The sequence below is a fragment of the Dermacentor albipictus genome, chromosome 1 (assembly GCF_038994185.2).
Source record: "Dermacentor albipictus isolate Rhodes 1998 colony chromosome 1, USDA_Dalb.pri_finalv2, whole genome shotgun sequence".
In the NCBI taxonomy this organism is placed as follows: domain Eukaryota; kingdom Metazoa; phylum Arthropoda; class Arachnida; order Ixodida; family Ixodidae; genus Dermacentor; species Dermacentor albipictus.
In genome coordinates, this window is record NC_091821.1 from 225,728,163 (window position 1) to 225,752,609 (window position 24,447).

The 24,447-nt window shown below is 44.0% G+C and overlaps 1 protein-coding gene across 1 annotated transcript in view; it reads right to left on the reverse strand.

Moving 5' to 3' along the window:
• LOC139054231 (eukaryotic translation initiation factor 2-alpha kinase 1-like) overlaps window positions 1-11,162 on the reverse strand; it is a 92,426-nt gene extending 81,264 nt beyond the window's left edge. The window contains exons 1-6 of the mRNA XM_070530936.1: window positions 10,953-11,162; window positions 10,655-10,725; window positions 7,522-7,668; window positions 7,425-7,453; window positions 5,694-5,801; window positions 96-124 (exon numbers count right to left, since the gene is read on the reverse strand). Of these exons, the coding sequence (XP_070387037.1) occupies window positions 96-124; window positions 5,694-5,801; window positions 7,425-7,453; window positions 7,522-7,668; window positions 10,655-10,718 (377 nt within the window). The 5' untranslated portion in view covers window positions 10,719-10,725; window positions 10,953-11,162. The remainder of the gene's footprint in view (window positions 1-95; window positions 125-5,693; window positions 5,802-7,424; window positions 7,454-7,521; window positions 7,669-10,654; window positions 10,726-10,952) is intronic.
• Window positions 11,163-24,447: the final 13,285 nt, after the last annotated feature.

Genomic DNA, 24,447 nt, shown 5'->3' on the forward strand with positions numbered 1-24,447 from the left:
GATGTCGCATAACATTACACATGCTACTGCAGCTTTAATGGAAAACTAAATGAGAACGACAGCATAGGGAAAAGAAGAAAAAGATGGAGTCTTACCCAGGCAAGCAAACTAAGCTGTCACTGAGCTGCAAGAAAACAATGGCTTGAGTTGAAAGAACCCTTGTAATGTACATTAAATAAAACACAAATGAACAGGTCTGAAGAAAGTATATGTTTATGTGCTGCAACATGGCAAAAACAGCTTGTCAAAGAACAATATATTGAATGGCCCAATAGAAAGGTTTTTGTGACCATTGTTTATTTACTTATTTATGATACATTACAGGCTCTTGTCAAGGCACAGAGTGATAGGGGAATACAACAACAAAATACTTGAGCATGAACAAGAACAAAGAGAAGCAACCATAAGTAGCAAAAGATGGCATCACTGAATGGTAATGAAATATTGTATTTGCGCTGAGGATCAGCTTACAATTAGCTCTCTTGACAAACCTATCCTTTATCAACGCTTCAAATTTTTTCACTTCAAGCTGAACATTGAACATCCCACTCTTAGTAACCAGTAGCTCTGGCAGTTCTAGTGCATGCCATGGTCTTTATTATGAGGCTTGTTCACTTAACGAAAAAGTCACATAGTACCAGCAATAAGAAAAAAAAAAAAGACACTGGTGAAAGACTTCTTACTGACATTAATAAAAGAAGTCGCCTATCTAGCCCTTCTATGGACATCCTAAGATTTCAAGTGCAGGGTCATCTACATCTATAACAGGCAAATAGGCATTTTTTACAAGCACTAATAAACCACCACAACTTTCACAACACCCTTCTCTTCCCTCACGTAAGAGATTTGATACCACAGAGACTTGCTAACATGCTATCACACTACAAGTGGCTTGTTGCAACATCATATATGCTAGTGGATAAGGTAATGATTAAAATCAGCAGGCCTAGGAAGCCTAGCATGCTCAAAGAACAAAAATATACATGATAATATGCTGGAATGGTCTGTGAAATGTCAAGGCATTGAGAAAAACCTGAGAGGTTGTCACTTTCTGTGCAGACATGTTGAAAAATGTGAAGAATGGAAAACTATATGAAGGCACTAGCATGCCATGTGGCCGACACTCTTCATCAATGCCTCTGGTGTCAGAACACTAGGTCTACCAAAAATAATTCCCATTTCAACCAAACATTTCTATCAATGGTATCACAATGGTGCAAGTTTTGGCTAAAAAAAAGTTATAGTAGGTGCTGCTTTATTGGTACAAGTGTTAAATAAAGTTAAAATGTGAGATTAGAGTAGCAAAGTCTACAAAACATCACGTTACTGAGGCCAGAGGCTCTGTAAAAAAGAAAATCAGTAAATGTAAAAAAAATTTAATTATGGATTATGGCACACCGTAGTGTGGGACTCCGGAATTTTCGACCACCTGGGGTTCTTTAACGTGCACCTAAATCTAAGAAGACGGGTGTTTTCCAATTCGTCTCCATTGAAATGCGGCCGCCGTGGACGGGAAAAAAATCATTGGTACAGCTGCGGTGGACGTACACAAACTCTCATGCATAACATGTTCCGCTTATATAATTGGCGAAACCCGCCGTGGGTGCTTAGTGCAGGGTGTCTACAAAGCTGACATTTCCAAGTTTCCCGAGTTTTCCAGGTTTTCCCTGAGTGCTTTTGCGAAATTCCGTGAGGGACACAGAACTCTGTTTTATGTCAAGACGGGCTGGATGTCGCCCGATGCTGTCACACTCTATAGTCGGATACAACTTTAGAAAAAAGGGGAGGCCCCGCCCAGATGACCGAAGCGGCGAAGTCACCGGCCGTCCGGCGCATGACGTCGGTCCAGAATGCGCGCCCATTGGTGCACCCGCCTCGGAGGAGTAAACGCCCCCTTTTTTCTAAAGTTGTATCCGACTATAGTAGCCATGTTAAAAAGTAAAAAATGACTTAATCCAGTTTGAATAGTGAGGAGTAGTGTTTATTTTATTCAAAAAGAAAATAGAAGGGAGGCGTTAATAAAATGCACAGCAAATAAAATATCTTCAACAAAATTTGTAAAGCCCATTACAAATCGAGTTGAACATTTTCAAATACAAATAAAAAGAGATGCATACAGATGCAAATATTTTTAAATATGAGCTATTTTTATCAACTGATAGTAAGCTCATTGGTATGAGGCCTGAACTTTGTCACAAGTGAGATTCTCTCTCAGCAGCTGGAAAGTCAGCCTCAACTGTCCTGACATACTCTCAGCCCACACACAACATTTCAATATTGCATTTCACTGCTTTGAAGAGTTTATTTTGGTTTGGATGAGGGACACCTGCATTTCGGTGTCAGCCAACACTTTTGTTTTTTCAGCTCGAGCTCCTTCAAAGAAGGGCCATTAGTCAAGTCAGTGCCATTAATGACAGCGACGAATTCTTTTAATGAAAAACATGGCACTGAACGGCAAGAAGCTTAATAGCCAACGTCGAAGCAGCTCAGTCTAGCGCTGCTGCGGTGGTGGCTACGACTGCCAGCGGATCTGCATGCGAGAGCGCCCGTTCGAGGCGGCGAAATGATCAAAATGGCGGCGGTGGTGGTTTTGATTAATGCCGTTTCAGACCTGCGGTCACAGCAAAAAGTCAGGAAAATCAGACGGCAAAAGATTCTTGCATCCAAAATTTCAGACATTCTTGTACATTGACTCTATGGTGTACGTGGTGGTGCCGCGAAGCCGTCCGATTTGTCGGGCATGTCCCAAAAATCGGGTGTCCGGAAAATCGATCATTGACGGTACACTGGCAAATTCTTCAGCCAACAACACAACCTCAAAGACGATTCATTACGATTCCTCTCTGTTACTCAAACCAGCATTAGCGCGACTTGCGTTCCCTTTCAATACAGTTACAGCTAATTTTCTCCTATATAAGCCCAAATTCCCTAAGTTTTCTCTGAGTATTTCCAGACTATGCAAAATCCCTGAGAGTTCCTGGTTTTACCGGTTGGTAGACATAAGTAGACATCCTGGTAGTGGCTATGGTGTTATGCTGCTAAGCAGGTGCACCTTAAAGAACCCCAAGTGGTCAAAATTAATCCCGACTCCTCCACTACGGCATGCCTCATAATCAGGTTGTGGTTTTGGCAAGTAAAACCCCATAATTTAATTTTTAAATATTTATAATTGGTAACAGTAGTCAACCACTGATAAATACAGGAAATATAGTTTCACCACTTTATCACATTCCCTTAACTGGTGCTACCTCTTCACACCGCTCTGTTGGCATTATGAGCAAGAGTGTGACACCCACCCTGTTGTGGGCCTGTCTCAAACAGGCACCCAACACAGTATGGTGCCTGAAATGAGCGGCATAGCAATGCAAGAGAGCCTGTTTGTTAAAAGCGACTGAAGATGCAAAATTCGTAAGCCTGTTCAAATTAGATTTCTTTTGAAGCTACCTAATCTCCCTGCATTAAAAAAAAAAAAAAAATGTTGCAAGATTTCTAGAAAAGTAATCTAACAGACTAGATTGCTTCAATGTTTGCCTTTATTATTGCTTTAATGGTCCACAAAAGATGCTCACCCAAAATGACCTGGTTCACGGGTTACTTCATTAAAAGTATTTAAGTATTAAGCATTAAAAGTATGAAGGTATGAGAGTGACAAGAAAGTGCTCTATGAAGCTGAGTCACGCTCTCTACGAGTGCAGGCTTTCCAGGCTCTCATGATCCAGCTACTACAATTGAGTGAGTCTACGCCCGGCAAAGGCCAGTTATATATAATGTACAGATAACAGGCCGTGCTCCCATTTTTATACAGCACTGAACACGCTTCGCGTTTTAGGATTGCGCTGCTCGAGACAGAGGGAAAGAATAGAACCACCCTGGACATTCGAGGACATCACATGCAACTTAAGTGTACCACGATTGCAGTCAAAGAGCTGCATTCCATCTGCAGAAGCCAAGTCACTAGTCCGGGAACATTTGAACACGACTTACCTGAATCACCTACAAGTATACACAGATGGCTCTGTCAAAGCAGACGAAGACCGCTGCGCAGCTGCATTCTATATCCCCTCTCTAAGGTATACATTGTCTGGCCGTCTGCACTGTACAGCCTCGTCGACAGTTGTGGAAGGAGTAACAATAGCTTCTGCTCTGCGCAAACTAAAGACTTTGCCTCCGCAGAATGTGGTTGTCCTTACAGACTCGAAGGCCGTATTACAACAAGTATACCGTGGTCTGCCATTCCTCAAGTTCCCACGCAAATCACTAGCCATCGTGAAAGAACTCAACAACAAAGGCTTTACAGTAAAGTTTCAGTGGATTCCCTGGCAACGTGGTATTTCTGGCAACGAAAAAGCTGATGCACTTGCACATGCAGCACTCTATCATCCTCCCAAAGTCAAGGCTCCAAAGAGTAACCAGGTGAAAAAATCTGACATTCGAAATCACTGTGGGTCGCTTTGGGTTCCACTGCATATGCCCTGCGTAACCAAGGAATTTCACCAAGAGGAAGCCTCACTTCTATATTGAATAAGGACAGGATCTGCTAGTATTTTTTTTATTGTGGGGTTTTACGTGCCAAAACCACTTTCTGATTATGAGGCACGCCGTAGTGGAGCACTCCGTAAATTTTGACCACCTGGGGTTCTTTAACGTGCACCTAAATCTAAGTACAAGGGTGTTTTCGCATTTCGCCCCCATCGAAATGCGGCCGCCGTGGCCGGGATTTGATCCCGCAACCTTGTGCTCAGCAGCCCAACACTATAGCCACTGAGCAACCACGGCGGGTGGGGATCTGCTAGTACACCGGCCTGGTTATTTAAAGGAACACTAAAGCGAAACAATAAATCAGTTTAGACTAATGCAGCACTGTTTGAGAACCCTGCAGGCAGTCGTTTCAAAAAGATAGTTTGATTATTAGATGAGAAAATGAAGTTCCAAGTATCAGTATTCGAATTTCGCGCCGAAACCCCGGTGCCGGTATGTCAGCGCGACGTCAGGGATTCCAAAGTATGTTTTCGCATTTGGGCGGCATTGACTGAATAAAAGTTCCCGAAATTTGCCATGTTTAATATTTCGTTCCTTTAGAACACAATGTAGTCAATCTGTACCGCTATATATAATTAGTAGGCCCTAGAAGATGCCATCAAAATCCAAGACGTCAAAGCACCTTGGTGCGGGAACTTAAGTAGGTGTCGCCACCCATATTTCGTTTTTGCGCTTTTTCTGGCTTATCAAACGTCTTATCGTTGTAAGAGCGGTGTTTTTGGTGTTGTAGAACAGTAATTTACTGATGCAGAAGAAATCATTTTTCACTTTAGTGTCTCTTTAAGCCAGGGCGAATAATTTCTCCGAACTGTACGGCACGCAACGCGACAGCAGACATTGAGCACTTTTTGTGGTCCTGCCGAAAATTCCAAGATGAAAGGGACGCTCTCCTGAAGAATCTGCGAAAAAAGGACCTTCCGCATGCATGCCTGCACCACCTTATATTTCCCTACGGATCTGTTATAGCCCGCAAAGAAACTTCCCGTCTCCTTATCAAATTCCTAAGAGAGACTGGTTTGATGGACATATGGTGAAACCCTTGAGCAGTATTGTAAGAGTCACTCAGGTAGAGCAATTGTCGGCCTTGATCGCCAGGCTAAATCCGCCTGTTGCTACAATTCACTACCACCACCACCACATGCGGAAATACTCACCTGCCCACGAAGGTCTCTCCTGACATTCTGAATCAAATAACTGAATGAACGCCGAAATTTCACCCTAAGGGAGCACAACTCCTGCAGGTCTGGAGTGGGATCTAAGAACTGCAAAACATGGAATGAGATTGAAAACAAAATAAATTTATCTCTGATACAATAATCTGGGTCTTTCTAGCATTAACAATTGCAGGCAGCGCAAGGGTGCTTCACGACCAAACACTTACAAAGCATCTTATTGAAGACAAAAGTCTTGCGACGTAGGCAGACATTTAATCCAGGAAAGAATGACCAAGTGCAAGAAGCTTTTTTAAAAGATTAAACAAAGATTGTGACAACATAAGGGCACTGAAGGAGGAAGGACGGAGATGAAACAGCATGCCGTGAAAATGATTTTCCTGCAGACAATCTTGCTAAACATGCAGTGGCAACATAACGAACACTCCACTTCACCATCCTGCTCCCACTATCCACCAACCACTTCTTTTCATAAAAAAACATAGAGCTCAGGCAGCAGTTGAAGACATACCAACGCAGCTTTCAAACATATCCACACAAGGAAAAGAGAATACAACTGAATACTATTGATAGCTAACTGAAACATTTATGAATGTGGCCTCAAGTCAGCCTCAATTGTTATTTTAATGATTGTATTTGTTCACCAAGAAGATACTTTTATCTTATAGTACTTAATGACCTACTTGTTGGCATGCAAGTAAAACTTAACTTGCTTGAAGTGAACTGTATGCAGGAGAGACAAAAGTCAGTTTAATATACCTAGTAATTCAGTATATTCAAGTCCACATATAATGAGCCATCTTTTAGTTGTTCATCACGCACAGGTTCATATTAAGAAAGAAGCAAGATAAAGGAAAAACCATTCCTGGCCTGATATTTTTGAAATTATAAAACAACAAATAAAAAGAACTTCCCACTCATTGGCCCGCTCTCACAATAAGTTCAGAAGACGGAAAACACTACACGCAGATACAATTTTAATTATATAGAGAAAAATGGCTGAGAAAACACTTTCAATTAACAACAATACTGATAAATATATTAAGCAACCCTGCTCCTTCTATGAAGGCTCCCATGCATGTCCCTCTGCACTGCAGCTCATTATACGATTCTGGATTCACTTTGTAGCTGAAATCAAGATGCCATCTAGGGTTCCAGTTGTATACCACAAGAAACCATGCTAGAGCTCAGGCCCTGTTTCGCATGAAGCCTTTATCAGCATGCTACTTGAAAGAAGGTGCGCCAACAAGTTGCCACATCTTCTCACTTATTATCATTGGCCCAATGTGGCTTGAGACTACATGACTTATGGCTCACTGCAGTTCACACCAGTGCCAATGAAGTAAGCCAGTCGACCCCTCTCTTTCTCCTTTTTATAAATAAGTGAGAGCTCTGGACTCCAGAATAAAGGTGCACTAGTGGCCCATGCTATGTCACCTAGAACATGCACTTAAAACTGAAATTCATTTTAGTGCTTAAACACTGTTTACGGTTACTTCTAATTTAATATTTCTAGCTTCGTGGTTTGGGTTCTAACTTGCACTACTGACCTTCAGTGCAGCCACTGCTGCAAACTTTCTAAACATTTTGCTCACATGAGAACATAACTGCATGCCACATGTAAAATTATCATAGACCACAATGAATTATTTTCAAGTTATGTATTCCCTGCAATGAAGACACATTTAAAAGTGGTTCATGTGGAAAGCCTACCTTAAGTTGATGAAGTCGCCTTCGTACTCCTGCATCAAAAAAGAAGGGCAACAGTCAGGCACGAGACATGTGTACAGCCTATATATGATGCGCTTGCCTTCAAATAATTCTTTGCGAAGAGAATCATCACTTTCGTAAAAACTGCAGAGCTGCTCCAAGACAGACTCTAACACAAGGTAGTACGGAATCTGTCCACGTGGAACCACGCCAAATGAGTCCTGCCTCACCAGCTGATGTGATCGACCTGCAGGTAATCATGAAAGCAATACTGTCAACCCATTTTAAAGTGCCATATCAGTACCAAAAGCACTGTCCATGAACAAGATTCACTGAGAATCAAGCCCCAGTATTCATCGATCAGGAAGATCTGTTTTATTCATGCCATCGACAGCCTGCAATACAGTCCAGCTGTGTACTGAGGAGGGTGTAAGGGCCCGTTTGTTTCCTATTTCTCACCTGAACACCTACTCACCTTCTCAATGGTTAAAGATGCCTTGGTTCTACAATCATACCACACACTGATTCTCCAAGTATAGAAAATATGCACATTGTTTACATTTATGGTTTACTACTGTGGCAATGGAAGTCCGCACTTGTTGAGCCTCAGCTGATTCTCAAACATCTTTGGCAATTTGTCTCCTTTCACATATGCATATGCCGTGTCAAGGATGCGAAGTCCTCAGAGAAAAATAATTTAAGGTATCACCAAAATTTGCTAAAAAAGATTTCAAACAGATTTTCATTGGCAAAAAAGCAGACCATATAGTAGTACACCTCATATATCATCAGTTAATGCCTATGCAGAGAAAAAAAAAAAAAAAGACACTTAACTATCATAAAAGTGCACGTGTACCACATTGTGTGCAAGCTGATTTGATGAAACAGCAGCAGGTTGGGAGCCAGGGCAGGTGGACTTAGGTGCTTTAAAGTGTGCCCTGTCAGGAAGTAATGCAAATGCTGCAGGCCCAATCCCAAGCCTACACTGGCAGCGGCATCTTCAAAGGGGCAGTGTTAAATCCTTGAATTTGTGGAAGTTCTTGGGTATAACGTAGTGTGAATGTCTTAATGCTAAAATGGTAGTACAACAGAACCTCATTGTAACAAAGTTGCATCTCGCACAAAAATACCTTTGTTATATCCAATATTTGTTAAAGCGTACACAATGGCAATGAAAAAAAAAATGTGGTTGGGTATATGCAAAAGAAACTTGAGCATAATGAGTCTTACAAGCTAGCAAAGAGCCTCCTGTCGCTCCCGACAGCCTGTAGGCAGCTTGTCCTGTTGATATGTGGCATGTGAACAAGGCCGAATTACAGACAAGCACTTTGGACTGTTAATACATAACTGTGCGATTCGATTCGCTAGATCACACAGAGAATTAACACATTGGCTTGCTTGCTGCAGGACAGCCAAGCCAGTGTTCAAAATGTACGCACACACCTACAATGTGCCATTTCGAATAGCACTCGCTGAGTATTTTTATATTTTTGCTACCAAAATAAATATTTTGAGCTGTGAGTGAACAAATATTCACTTCAGTGTAATGAATATTGCCTCAGATCTTGGATTTTTAGTTTCACTACAACTGCAGAATAACAGGATACCAATTGTAGAAGTACATGGCTGAATAAAGTTTATACGCTATCTGTGTTATATCAAGGTCAGAGTGTATAGAATGCATCGTGTGGCATTCAGCACAACGATATTCACAGATGTGCCTGGAAGAAAGAAAGAAAGAAAGAAAGAAAGAAAGAAGGAAAGAAAGAGAGACTGTTTCTGGAATGCTATAATGAGACAGCAAGAGAGAGAGAAAATCAAGAAAATCAAACACGTATGTGCATTTGTGAATGCAACGCCCAAGTGTAAGCAGCACAGCATTGTTTCTTTATTTCGTGGAAGCCCAGCTAACATCTGCAGCAGTTGTATAGACAGGTCAAGAGAATGCAAACAATGCTGGGTGAATTCAAGTATGTGCAACTTCTCCAATGTCATACGGCGCCGCGCTATCCTGCTAAGTGTTGGGCTGTGTCAGTCCTCGATAAAGGTACAGAAACAAGGTTTGATCTTTGTGTGCTTTCCTAGCAGCTTCGTCGGTGAGGTATTTGCCAGAGATGCTGCAATGACCCGGCTGCCACTGAAACACGACGTCATGTCCTTTTGCAATCATATGATGGTGCTTTTCTCGTATCTCCAACATGAGTTGTTCACAGGATCCGTGACGAAGTGCTGACAAAAGACATTGTAGGGCCGGCTTCGAGTCACAGAATATTGTCCACCGATTAGCCGGTTGGTTGTTAATATGATCAACGGCACCTCGGAGGGCAACAAGCACCGAACTCGTCGGTATTGTGACATGCAAAATCTGGCAGAATGAGGTATACGTCAAAGCTGCCAAAGCGGTGCACATGTTTACCTTACATGCACTGTACCAGTGGGACAGCCGCGTGAAGTTCCAGAGCTTTTTATTGCCATGTGGTCATGATGTCAGAGCTGAAATGATGAGGCAATGCCTCTACGCATAGTTTGGTAAGAAGGTCCAAACTGGCTCAACTTTATCTTGCATGTTAAAAATATTCAAAGCAGATATGCTGTATAACACCCTTATACTCAAGTACACTGGCCTTGACTTGGGGCACAAAGAACCAATGGATGCACAAGAATACCGGCAATAATGTGGGATTTCATTGCTGACGACTTATTTTGTAACAGGGAAAACTGGAGAGACAGTATTATGCAGTGCTTGTCATGTCTCATTGCTCTTTGTTGTCCTGCTGTCTGTACTGTTTCTGGATTACGACTTTAAGCCAATAAACCTGAATCAATACTCCCCCAAAAATAGCATAATCTCGATAGGACGCGTGCCTTGATAAGGGAATTGCATGATGGCGTTGTTCCCCAGGTGGAAGAATAGTAATATTTACACAATATACCAATCAGACAATTTAGTAAAAGCATGCAACAGTAAAGCGTTTTGAAGATCTAAATGTCAAAAGTCGTAAATGAGTAAGCAGGTTGTACTAAAAGCTGTCACCACTTCAAATGCATGCATTTTTCTTTCTTTCTGGGCATAACGGCTGTGACCCTTCCGCTACAGTTGGTGAAGTTTTCAACCCTTACCCGCATTTTGACAACTACGCTAAGCACATTCTTTTTGCTTAGATGCGATACGGTGTATCACTTACGAGTACACCTAGCAACGGAGTACCGATGCAGATGGACAGACCACTTACCCATGTCTGGGACGTCCAGAGCTGTCAAAGTGCATAGTGATAGTTTCGGAATAGGAGGATCCATGGCTCAACTGTAATTCAAATAACAAAATAGAGGAATCAGTTCGGGTTTTCAGCTGATTATGCCCACGTGCCACCAATTGACGTAAATAACAAACGGATTTGGTAATGAACTGGCACAGAAATCTTGACGCAAAAGCGTATCCTTTACCCCTGAATGCTGCTAGTCAAATGAAAATGTTGTGCAAAGTAGCACGGTAAGAGACAGAGAGCAAAAGAACAAACTACAAGTACCTACCATGGAACGATCAGGAATCGCTGTCTTGTCGTCTGAAGAACGACGAATGTGTGATGTGAAGGGCGCCAAGCTTGAAACAGGCCACAATAACCGCCTGCTCTTCAGTTGGCTGAGGCACACGCAGTGACATCCGTGACATCACATGAACCACAGTACGGCACATCGGAACATTGTGCAACGAATGGTATACGAGACGTTCATTTGAGGGATCGCCAGCCATTTGTGCGCAGGCGCGAGTAAGAGCGGGAGTGAGAGAAAATCTCGGGGCTTTTGCACTTTGAATATCAGTCTGCCTAGGCACTACGGAACAGGTTTCTTAGCACGTGTTGTAGGTGTTTGTCCCTAGACCTGCCGGCATTGCGGAGTGCGGTGGAGTTTGTTGACGCTCCGCCGCTGGCTGCCCGCGCGGTGAGCCAGTGGGCATGGCTGATCGCTGGTGGTGATCGGTGATCGCTGGCTGAAGGGGAAAGGTTCTGGTGTCGTGGGTCGCTTTTTTCGTCGCGACGATAGGTTGGATTTTTTACAAGCACTGCTCTAGGAGGGCACATGTAACCGCCAAACGGAGGCCTCAGGAGAACACCTGAGGTTATAATCAAATTGGTTATAATAAAGTAGGCGGCGCAGGATCTCCAGGACCCCCAAGGGATAGCGGGGGGATCAAAGCTGGAAGCAGGGCGGCCCGTGGGTTGGGGCCGTGGAGGCCGAAGCCTACCAGGGGATGTTCGCATAAAAAAGCGGCCGTCACCCCTGGATCGCGCAGGCCTCGGCGAGCCCCAATCCACGGACTAGTCCGGGTTATAGCTTTGATGTCCTGGAGGCGCTGCCAATAATGCGAAATAATTACACGTTGTTACAATGAGTAAAAAGAACGATTTAATAAATATAGTTACGTCCATGCAGCCGCCAACTTGTAACGCTAAGTTTAGCACTACTGCGTCCCGTGACTTCTGCAGCGCCAGTAAGAACTTCTGAAGGTACGTCGGACAGACTTTCTCGCGCCTGCGGCGCTGGTGCTGAGTCAGTCATCGTCACCGGCGGCCTTTCAGCCACTTGCGTTCAACCGTGGTTGCTAAGGCGCTCTGCCTTCCAGATTTTCAATATATCCAGCACGGGCTCTACTACGGTCGCTACTGCTCCCACAGAAACATCTGTAGGGTACATTGCCGCAAGGCGCGAGAAAGCTATGAGCCGCCACGACCGACTTATCACGAGCGCCGCAGTTGCAGACAGTCTTTCCGATACAGCTGCCGCCACATCGGTCGTCAGTGCCCGCTGCTTCACATATTTTACCGCGCCGGCAGCCAGCGTCCGAGCGTAAACAAACTCGACCCCACTCCGCAATGCCGGCACTCCTAGGGACAAAGGCCTACAACACGCACCTCTATAGTGCCTAGACAGAGTCATATGCTCAAGGAGTAAAAGCCCCCAAATTTTTACTCTCGCGCTCACTCTTACTCGCGCCTGCGCACAAATGGCTAGCGATCCCTCAAATGAACGTCTCATCCGAAGCAGCACACGCTTTCGCGCAAATGGCGGCCGACAAATATCCTGTTTCACAGATGGCTTCCCAGATGGCAGTAGTAGGCTTTCCCTCGCCACCACTCGGTCAACTCCGAACAGGGTGGGGACAATCGCGTCGTCTGCTACCTATGGGTAGACACCATACTATGGGTGTTCTGCAGTGGCGTAGCCAGAAATTTTGTTCGGGGGGGGCTACGCCACTGGCCCAATATATATATATATATATATATATATATATATATATATATATATATATATATATATATATATATAGCTGCACGTTGCAGCTCAGCCTCCTCCTTAAGAGGAAGCTTTAGCTCGGGTGCTCCTATTTAAGTACATGTAGAAGGGGAATTCGTTTTTCCCTGCAACCACTTCACCAAATTTGAGGAGGTTTGTTGCATTTAAAAGAAAAAGTTTAATTCTGGTGACTACTGGCTTCGAATTTTTCATTTAGATGGTCAATTATTTATTAAAAATTGGCCAAAATTGAACATTTTCAAAAAACGATACTATCAAGTTTAAAACTCCGTGACTCAACAATGAAACATTATATCACAATTCTGCGAATTGCATCTAATAGTACATCTACAGCGGACAAAATAGATATGTTACACATGAATCTCAAAAAAATTTAGTATTGTGGAAATACGGTTTTTGCTGAACCCTTGTACACAACGTAACCAATTCACGTAAGATACAAATTCACACAGCAAACTTGTCCGCTTTGACTGTTATAATAAATGCCGTTTACAGAACCACAATATCTGTTCTTCATGCATAGCTATTAGTTTGTAAACGTCGTGCTTCTATTTTTTCAACATTTCGAATTTTCCAAAATATGTTAAAGAAAATTCAGGCCCCAAATCGAAGTTCTGTTTCCAACAGACACTAGGATTTAACTTTCTCTCTCAAATGCAACCAATTTCAATAAAAGCGATTAGCAGGATTATCTCAGAAAAGCGTTTCTGCGTTTTACAAGTATTTGAATAGGCCGCGTCGGATTGGGCCCGAGCTAAAGCTTCCTCTTAAACAATTTATCGAGGGATCAAATACATGAATAATAACTGCATTGTCATTTCCAAAGATGCCGCAAACGAATTCTTGAAAGCTACGCACTGTAAATACAAGTAAAATATGTATTTTTTCATAAAATATTATACTCGTATGTGCCAAAAATTGTGCCCAACATAACTGACGTCAATGCTTCCATGTTTTTGGTCTTTTTGTTAAGTAAAGAAAATATCACACGAACTTTAGGACTATATCAGTTCGAAACCAGGAAAGCAGTGTATGTCGCTGATATGAAAAATTAGAAGGCAATGAAATGAACAAGTTGAGGACAAATATATTAATGAAACTTTGTCATTCAAGAACCGTGCTTACATATTTGTATATATGCAATGGCTAGTGAAAAATCTCAATGACGCTGTCGTTTGTTCCAATGTATTACGCAGGAGTAGCTGTCCCTTGTCGTGTATCGTGAGTAATTGCACCGAAGTTATAGTCGCGACAGAGAGCACGTATAAAAAGCAGGAGTTCTGCAAGATATATGAGGGCAAGTCAAATGAATGAGCCAACAACGGGGTACTTTATTTAAAAGTAGTCTTCATGAGAATTTAGACATTTGTCCTATTGACTAACGAGTTGCGTGATTCCCGTCTTATAAAACTCCTTGGGTTGCTGCTTCAAAAAGTCTGTATCTGGTTCCCTTGAGCTGTTTTTTCGGTTGCCCCAAAATGTAGGAGTCGCAAGGTGACGGGTCTGAGCTGTATGGTGGATGTTGCAGCCTTTCCCACTTGAACTTTGGCAGTATTGTATTAACCACATAAGCGACGTGGGGACAGGCATTGTCGTGGAACAAGATGACCCCATTCGTCAATTTACCACGTTGTTCGTTCTTGATTGCGACACGCTGCCGTTCTGGCGTTTCACAATATCGGAAACAATTGATAGCCTCTCAAGATTTAGCAAATTCTATTAGTAATGGACCCTATCGATCAAAAAAAAAAAAGTCAACAACACCTTTCCAGCGGAAATGATGGCCTTTACGTTCTTTGGGCGTGGTAAATTCGAATGTTTCCACTATAAGCTTTGCCGTCGTGTTTCAGGCTCGTAGTAGTGGCACCAAGGTTCGTCCCCGATCACAGTTGCAAACAAGAAGTCGTCATGCTCATTGTGATACCCGATCAGATGAGTCAAGGCAGCGCGAAATTTCTCCGTCTTCTCGCGATGGATAAAAATCTTGGGGATCCATTGCGCACCAAAGAGCCGATAACCGAGAAGCTCATGAATTATGGCGTGAACCGAACCGTGACTGATGTTCAGACGGTCTGCCAGTTCATCGATGCTTATCCTGCGTTCTTGTTTCAGCAGCTCATGAACCTCTGAAATTGTGTGGGGGGTGATTGCACGATGGTTTTGGCCCGGTCATGCAATGTCTTTGCAACGTCCTTTGAACCGTTTGCTCCAACGCTTCACAGTGGTCAACGAAATGCAGTGTTCAACGTACACGGCAGTCATATGGTGATTAATTCCTGTTTTGGAAACACCTTCAGCTGTCAAAAACTTCGCGACACCGAGCTGTTCAACTTTTGAAGTGTCCATTATGTGACGCAACCATATTCAACCCAGTGTATGAGAGCATTAAAGAACATTTATCTTCGCACCTGCGTGTCACTTTTGTAAATGAGACATGCCGTTCTCCTGCGCGCATGCCTCGCAGATAATGAACCGAACCATTATTGCGTGGTTAGGGTAGGCTCACTTCCATTTGACTCGCCCTCGTACATTAGAAATGCAAAGATACAATGGGATATGCAAATGCGAAAATACGGCTTGATAAAGGACAATGTGTCACTGGAAACAAAGTTCACTGCATGTATACACAAAACTTCGCAACAAGATATTTAAGTATACGTATAAGTCTCCAATGAGTCTATGTATGTAAGAAGAAGTAACTGTATATAATGCGTCAAATAAGGCAAATAAACATATTGCACAATCATAGATTCACAGAATCCTAGATTCCGCCCCCATTCCATCCACTCCCCCCGATGTATTGCGCGCGACGGAAGGCGGCGCGCTTGCTCCTCGCTTTTCTCCTTTGCGCACACAAGACTGAGCCACCATCGTCGGCTCACCCATTCCACCTCCCCTCCTACGCTTTCACTCGCACATACAGCATGCAGCGCGTGGTCAAGATGTTATCACCCTTGGACTTTATAGGAAACATGAGGGCGATGGCAGGAATGCGCCTGGAGTGTCCATATAATTGCTTTCGCAATAATATAATAAACGTATCCGGCAACTGAAGTCGCTCATTACTCGCCCATTACGTCGCCCATTACTTCCCGCAAAAGAAGTATCAAAATCGAACTTTCACCATGCGACAATTCGCTGCGCCGCAACAATGTATTTTTTTTTTCTGTAAGGCGGAGGCACCGAAATGAAAAAAAAACGCATAGGAAAGTATGTTGGCCAGAATCTAATGCCTACTTCGGGCACCTAATGGGGCTACGGAAGGAATACCGAAGAAAACATGAGACGTTTGGTCCACTGAGAACCATACGCATACTGCTCAGTATCCTACAGCGGCGAAACAAGACTTTCCGGAAAGGTTCCGCTCAAGGAATGCGGTGCAATCCTTCGAGTACCCACAGTGATGGCGGCGAGCGACCATTGTTTTTTCTTCTCGTCTGCTAGCCAGAAAGCGTCCAAAACCCTGTCCGGTGAAAATCCACCCGGCCAGAGCAAACCGAACGCGCACCGAAGTGCACCGCACGGTGGTCGGGGCCATACGAGAAAAACGTATGCGCTCTGGCTGGCTCTGGCAGCCCGCGGGTAGGGTAGCGAGAACAAAAAAAAAAATTGAAGAGGCTCAATGTGTCCTCGCGATTAAAAGTCAAAGTAGAAAAAATAAATAAGAACGTAGTTACTTTGGCTGGCTTTAGTGTCTTGACATGGATGTTCTGGCGTAGGTTAAAAAAAATGTTGATATTTTTTTATCTGACATGACGGCACAAATGAACCACCCCAACGCTTCGTCTCATTGGACCTCGCTGCCTGCTTTGTCAACTCGTCTGCTAGTGTGTTGATTTGGCTTGTCTCGTATGTTCCGATGTAAGACTTTAGAAAAGTCAGTAGACCTTTGGCGTCAAATGTTTATAACAACATTAAACCCACAAAGTTCCGCAATTGAAAATCTAAAGCACAACTTTGGAAATGTCAATGCACCTTTCACATCAAGAGCTTATGAGATTTATACCCATAAAGTTTCTGAATTGATATCCATGCGCTCCATAGATTCCGTGGCCTCAGTGAGATGCCGCGGCGAGCCCGCTCACCATCAAAGCGCCCTTGAAACTTTGTGCTCGTATGGGACTGCTTGGCGTTATGTGACACCCGGTGTATGGGCGTTGCCACGAAATCCAGCCCGAGTTTGCAATCTTCGCGGTTAAATGTCTTTTCGAGCGTCAAAAAGACATTCTAAACAAAATCTAGAGTGATTTCCGGCGCCTGGGGTCGCTTTGGTCGGCGGTGCATGGACAGCACGAAAAAATTTCGGGGGGGGCTGAAGCCCCATAAGCCCCCCCCCCCCCCCCCCTGGCTACGCCCCTGGTGTTCTGTGATGCAGCGCCTCCTCTATTTGTGTGATGCTACTACGTCCGCCATTACATATCTCACTCCCTACGTAGCAGAGCGCGTATAGCATGAATTTTTTGCAACCAAAGGCATTTCGCTTTGGGTCTGAATATGCATGTCTGCGCTCATAGACTGTTTGCAGGCTCTAACTAGATTAATATAGCTGTCGCACGCTGTGTCCTGTCACCGCAACCTCTCCTCGGTGCACTCCTCAGTGGCCATGCGGCCTGTCAACCGGTCGGTATAGGTTTTCGTTTTCTTTTTTTTTTTTTGCATCTAACAATGGTGTGCCTGACTTCGACTTCCTTCAGTGCACTACATCTGCAGGCTTGGAGTGACGCCTGACACCGGCAAAAGATGCCGAGAGCGAGGGGGGCTACACTAACCCAGGTACAACCAAATTAGGAAGGGCTACTAAGCTTCAACAAAGACATTTCCTCACCAGAACAGGAGCTGGCCTCCCTGGTGCAGCATTCGGCCACCCCCTCCCTCATGAATCCTACAATTAACCAATGGCCCTCAGTCCCCAGTAGCTGCGGGGCACCTGACCAAGGCGGTGGTCAGACCTGTAACGCCGCAGAGGGTGCTAAGAATCTCTGAATCAGGACAGGCCGCCAATGGAAACTGGCCCTGGCAACCTTTAACAGCCGAACTCTGTCGAGTGAGGCTAGCTTAGCAGGATTCTTTGAGGAACTATCAGATATTGTTTGGGATATCACTGGCCTTAGCGAGATTAGAAGAACTGGTGAGGCTTATACAGCGCTGACTAACGGCCATGTCTTCTGCTGAGAAGCAATACGGGGTAGAATTCTTAATTCATAAGGACATTGAGGGCAACACTGACGAATTCTACAGCATTAATGAGAGGGTAGTAGTAGTCCTAATCAAACTTAATAAGAGATATAGATTAAAGGTAGTACAAGTCTATGCTCTAACATCCAGTCACGATGATGATGAAGTAGGTCACTTTTATGAAGATGTTGAATTAGCAATGAGAAAAGTTCAAACCCAGTATACAATAGTGATGGGCGATTTCAATGCAAAATTGGGGGGAAAAGCAAGCTGGTGAACAAGCAATTGGCAACTACGGCGTCGATTCTAGGAACACTTGAGCAGAGATGCTGGTAGAATTTGCAGAAAAAAATAAGCTGCGAATAATGAACACTTTTTTCAGGAAGCGTAGCAACAGAAAGTGGACCTGGAAAAGCCCTAATGGTGAAACAAGAAATGAAACTGATTTCATACTTCCTGCCAATCCCAGCATAGTACAGGATGTAGAAGTGATAAGTAGGGTAAAGTGCAGTGATCATAGGTTAGTGAGGACCAGGATTCACCTCAATTTGAAGAGAGAAAGAGTAAAATTGGTTAAGAAGAAACAGGTCAACCTAGAGGCAGTAAGGGAAGAAGCAGACAAATTCAGGCTGGAGCTTGCCAAAAAGTATGCAGCCTTACAACAGAGAGATGAAGATGACATAGAGGTAATGAATAGAGACTGAAGAAGCCGTAAGAAATGGACGCAGTCTGAAATTAGTGAGAAGGAAACTTGGCATAGGGCAAACCAAGATGTACGCACTGAAGGATAAGCAGGGTAATATCATCAGCAATCTCGAAGATATAGTAAAAGCAGCGGAAGAACTCTATACTGACCTATGCAGTACCCAGAGAATTCAGGATAACTCCATTCGAAGCAGTAGTGAACAGGATACAGAAACTCCTCCTATAACTAGTGACGAGGTCAGAAGGGTCTTGCAAGACATGAACGGGGAAGAGCAGCAGGAGAAGATGGAATAACAGTAGATTTAATCAGAGATGGAGGAGACATAATGCTTGGAAAACTGGCGGCTCTCTATACGAAGTGTCTATCAACTGCAAGGGTCCCAGAAAACTGGAAGAATGGAAAAATTATACTAATCCACAAAAAGGGAGACGTTAAAGAATTGAAAAATTGTAGGCCCATCAGCTTACTCCCAGTATATGTAAAATATGTACCAAGATAATCTCCAATAAAATGAGGGCGACACTGGACTTTAGTCAACCAAGAGAACAGGCAGGTTTCAGGAAGGGATACTCTATAATGGACCACATCCATGTCATCAATCAGGTAATCGAGAAATCCACAGAATACAATCAGCCTGTATATATGGCTTTCGTAGATTACGAAAAGGCATTTGATTCAGTAGAGATACCAGCAGTCATAGAGGCATTACGTAATCGAGGAGTACAGAGATTCTACAGCTACCTTAATTCTCCACAAGTAGGAAGATAGCTATAAAGAAAGGGGTCAGACAAGGAGACACAATCCCTCCAATGCTATTCCCTGCGTGCTTGGAAGAAATATTCAGGCTATTAAACTGGGAAGGCTTAGGAGCAAGGATCGACGGCGAATACCTCAGCAACCTTATGTTTGCCGATGACGTTGTTCTATTCAGCAACACTGCAGACGAGTTACAACAAATGATTGAAGACCTTAACAGAGAGAGTGTGGGAGTGGGGTTGAAGATTAATATGCATAAGAACAAAGGTAATGGTGAATAACAGGGCAAGGGAACAAGAGTTCAGAATTGCCAGTCAGCCTCTAGAGTCAGTGAAGGAGTATGTTTACCTAGGTCAGTTAATCACAGGGAACCCTGATCACGAGAAGGAAATTCATAGAAGAATAAAAATTGCTTGAATCGCATATGGCAGACATTGTCAGCTCCTGACTGGAAGGTTACCATTATCATTGAAGAGGAAGATGTATAATTAATGCATTTTACTGGTGCTGACATATGGAGCTGAGACTTAGAGACTGACAACAAAGCTTGAGAACAAGTTAAGGAGCGCGCAAAGAGCGATGGAATGAAGAATGCTAGGCATAACCTTGAGAGACAGAAAGAGAGCGGTTTGGATCAGAGAGCAAACAGGTATAGCCGATATTGTAAGTGACATTAAGAGAAAAAAATGCCACCTATAGGTCATGTAATGTGCAGCTTAGATAACCGTTGGACCGTTAGGGTTACAGAATGGGTACCAAGAGAAGGGAAGCGCAGTGGAGGACGGTAGATGACTAGGTGGTACGACGAAATTAGGAAACTGGTGGGTGCTAGTTGGAATCGGTTGGCGCAGGACAGGGGTAATTTGAGATCGCAGGGCCTCTGCCTTCTTTCTGCAGTGGACATATAATATGCTGCTGCTGATGCTGATGATGATGATAGTTTTTCTCATTGTACCCTTGGGACACGTCTTACACGGTTTAAACCTGCTTTCCTTTAGCATCTATGATGCGTACCCTCGTAGCTCTGACATATCTTGACGGAGGGAGCGTCAAAGTGTATCAGATGGCTCTTTTTCTCTTTAAGCTGACGGAGAGTGTGAAACAGCGTTCACCTAAATGAATCTTGTGTTTTGCTTTTTTTTATGAGGCCATTGATAGGAAATAATACTTCTTACAGATCTCTAAGAGGGTAGAAAGTCAGTAATAACCATATTTTTACTGTCGTAGACCTTTTGCATTTTTGAACTTTCTTTATATGTAAACGCACCACATCGAATCAGCAATGAAGTATAACTGACGCATTCCGCCTCATTGACGCTGTGTCTTATATCGCTACGACAATCATCATTTTCACTGAGAACAAGCCCCTTGCAAGGATTAGAACCTTAAAGGTACACTAAAGCGAAACAATAAATCAGTTTAGACTAATAAAACATTGTTTGAGTACTCTGCAGGCAGTGATTTCAAAATAATACTTTGATTATTAGATGAGAAAACGAAGATCGAAGAATCAGTATTTGAATTTCGCACCGAAACCCCGACGCCGTTATGTCACTGTGACGTCAGGGATTCCAAAGTACGTTTTCGCATTTGAGCCGCGTTGGCTGAGTATAGGTTGGCGAAACTTGCCATGTTTAATATTTGGTTCATTTAGAATACAATGTGGTCAATCTGTACTGCTATATACTTAAGTAGGCCCTAGAAGATGCCATCAAAATCCATGGCGTGACATCGACCAGGTGTGGGAGCTTCAAGGAGGCCTCGCCACCCGTCTTTCATTCTTGCGCTTTTTCTGGCTTACCAAGCGTCTTATCGTGGTAAGAGTGGTGTCTTTGGTATCGTAGAAAGGTAATTTACCGATGCAGAATAAATCATTTTTCTCTTTAGTGTCCCTTTAATCAGCTCAAAGATCGCAATGCCTCTTCTATTAAGGCGAAAGCCTTGATACCTCGATGCCCTTGAAAAAAAAAAAAAACGTGTCGTCCCGTTCAATGGTACAAAAACTATCATCATCAGCAATGGCTATTACCCCCCTAAGCAAGCAAAAAATATCATCTTTCTCATAATGCAGAGCCTACAAGCACTCATCAAAGTCAAGCGTACAATGCATACATTCATTGGAATCACGCACACAACGTACGGAAAAGCGGCGTCTATTAGAGTGGTACAGAAAAAATCCCGTTACCTTCCCAATGGCTCATACCCCCGTAAGCCCTGACTCATGCCCTCATAAGCAAGCAGAAAATACAATGGCTCATAGGCCTGTAAGGCTGAGGCTACAAGTGCTCAGCAAAGTAAAGCAAATAGTGCATACATTCATTGAAATCACCCATACAACACACAGAACAGCATACGTTTCAATCCCCTGCTGAGAGGACGCAACGTAATGTCGAAGAACAACGCCGTTGGCGCGAGTCTGACCACGATATACGAGCGCGCGAAACTGCAGCTAAGCGTCGAAAACGAGCCGAGAAAGCCGAACTATGAAAGCAGCAACGCGACGATGCAAGACGGCGCATGTAGTGTGTAGCAGGCTTTCCGTGTTACAGGACTGTAACATGCTGTCGCTTTTTTTTATTCCACATTTGGTATTTTATTATGAATAAGGGCAATCTTTATGTGAACAAATGATATAATCAAACAATAAAATGTTCTGAAAGAAAAAAGAACTGCCAGTGCACACAGTAAAAAACCAGTCCAGTTTTCTTCGGTCACTGGAGACCCCCGGCACATGTTTGGCTTCAATGTTCGTTGACGCCGTTCGCCCCAACGTGGCGCAAAAGTATGCGAAGCTGAGGCTTCGCATAACTCGAGATTAGTAGCTTCTCTACAGACTCGCCGTGCTCGTGGCAGGTCTTGGCGCAAGGGTGCCACCATTTTCCTCAATTACTCAGTCACAGCCTCGCAGTCTTCAAAGAGGACCTCAAGCGAAGCAAACTCTCAGTTCAACCTATGATGCCCCTGAGATACTCTTCGCATGATTTCAGCGTCAGCAAAACATTCTCACTTCGATACGTAAGGTTGCCACCTTCGCGTCTGTATTCTTTAAGGGTTACATGCGCGTGTTCGCTGACACCTGAGCCTATCAAGGCAGTGTTGCACTGCTCACATCCTGCAACAGCTGGCAGCATTCATTTTAAAAGAAAACTGCTGATGCAGAATACGATGTTGCATTCACTTGTTTCACTTTCTTCGGTGAATAAAATTTCAGCCATCGATGACATCGGCCTCCACTTCGCGGTCTTGTTTACCTTTTGAAAGCATGAGGTACCGCCTAATATTTACGATCCACTGCAGTTTTCTCTTGGACTGTGTCGGAAAATGGTAAAGTTTCTAACCATTTCTGGAATGGTTCGTGCACGTGTGCACGTGCGCTTTTTCCGAGCGGGGAGCAACCACTTAGGGGCACGTGCTCGGCGTGCCTTCCGTGGCTCCGCTACTGCTCTGTTCTGATGCTGCCGGATGTTGCGCACAAAAGGGTACAAACTACCTCACAAAGCTTGTCCTTTTTGATTTCACGCAACTGATGCCACGAGATCGAGGTGCTTTCAGGAGACCTCAACTCAACTTTCAGTGGCCGCTAGCGACCTCGCATCAACCTCAACACAGGGAGTGTTCTAACACCGGCCCTCGCATGGGAAACATTCGCGCGCTTATAGCTACGTAAAGACATGAAAAAGCAAAAGAACGAAAATGTGGGTCAATGCTGACAGCGTGCACTAAACAGTGACTTCGACAAGCGAAATCATTTTTCTAGTTTCCCATGTCCGTGCGTGCTGTGCCTCCTAAGCAATCACAAACATAACGTGCACCAGGGGCTCCGAAGTGTATGTGCATAAATTATACCGTTTTTTTTACAATGAATCTGTATATGCCTAGCCGATTAATCCATCCATTTGTCACCTGTACGCCAAAAACTCCTCCGGCGCAACCCCATGCGCATGCGCGAAAAAGAAAAGAATGAAAGAGAGGCGCGCGAATGGCTGCGCCAGTAGTCGCGTCGTTGCTCCGTCGCAGCCGAGCGCGGGCGAAGGAGTTTCTCTGGCCAAACCGAAATGGATTGGCCAAGCGTCATATGTATTCCTTAGGAGCAGGCAGCTTTCAGTCAGCAACGCCGCGAGCAGAACCAGGAACGAGCTCGACTACGCCGTGCTGATGCTGCAACCCGGGCACAAGAACAGGCTCGTGCAGCCGAGCGCAAGCAACAACTGTGTACCGAGGATCCGGCAGCCTACCAAGCCGTCGTCTAATGAACCGTCGGGATTAACCCAGTGGTTAACACCGGGGCCGAACGTTTCAGCTTCGCTGGTTTATCACCTGTACGGAGTGCTTGTGCGGTGATGCTTTTTAATATATAACCACGACCATATAAAGCCAGCAGGCGATGAATATATACAAGGTGTTTTTTAGCTGCATCAAAATTTTAAAATTGCCTGTAGCAGGTAGCACAGTTGTAACCCTTGATCTGAATTACTCAATGAGGCAGCCATTACTTCTGCGAGAAATCGAAATGATTGAGTAATTAACACAATTACGCTAATTCATATTTTATTTAATTAATTAACGGCCGATATATATTTCAATCTTTGGATTGTAGCTAGTGAGTATGAAAGACTTAAAACGAATTCCCAGGAAAATGCCAGTTTCGAGATATCAGTTTTACGTGTCCGACGAGATGCATTGGCATGGCAGTTACTTCTGGGCTTCAATGCACAAAACAGCATTTTCTTTTAAAAATTCAGTGCCCGTCCACTCTGAACAAGGATGACCAGCGAAGCTGTGTATGTGGGCTCCTTAATCGCGAACTGCACCTCCGCCGCGGGTCGGCCTCCCCAGTATAGAACAATCTTTGGGATCGGCCCACGTATGGGGAGGGCTTAACGCCTGCTTCACCTCCGCCGCGGGTCGGGCCGGTATTGTACTATCTTCGCCGTTATTGCAGTGGAATGCTTTGCTGCAGTATAGTTTAGGTGGCCGCGCTGAGCCAGGCAGTTATGGTGTAATAAGGGCAAGCCGAACGCCTGTTTTATGCAAGCCTCGTGTGACAGTTGCATCGGCACTGACGCGGACATTTCT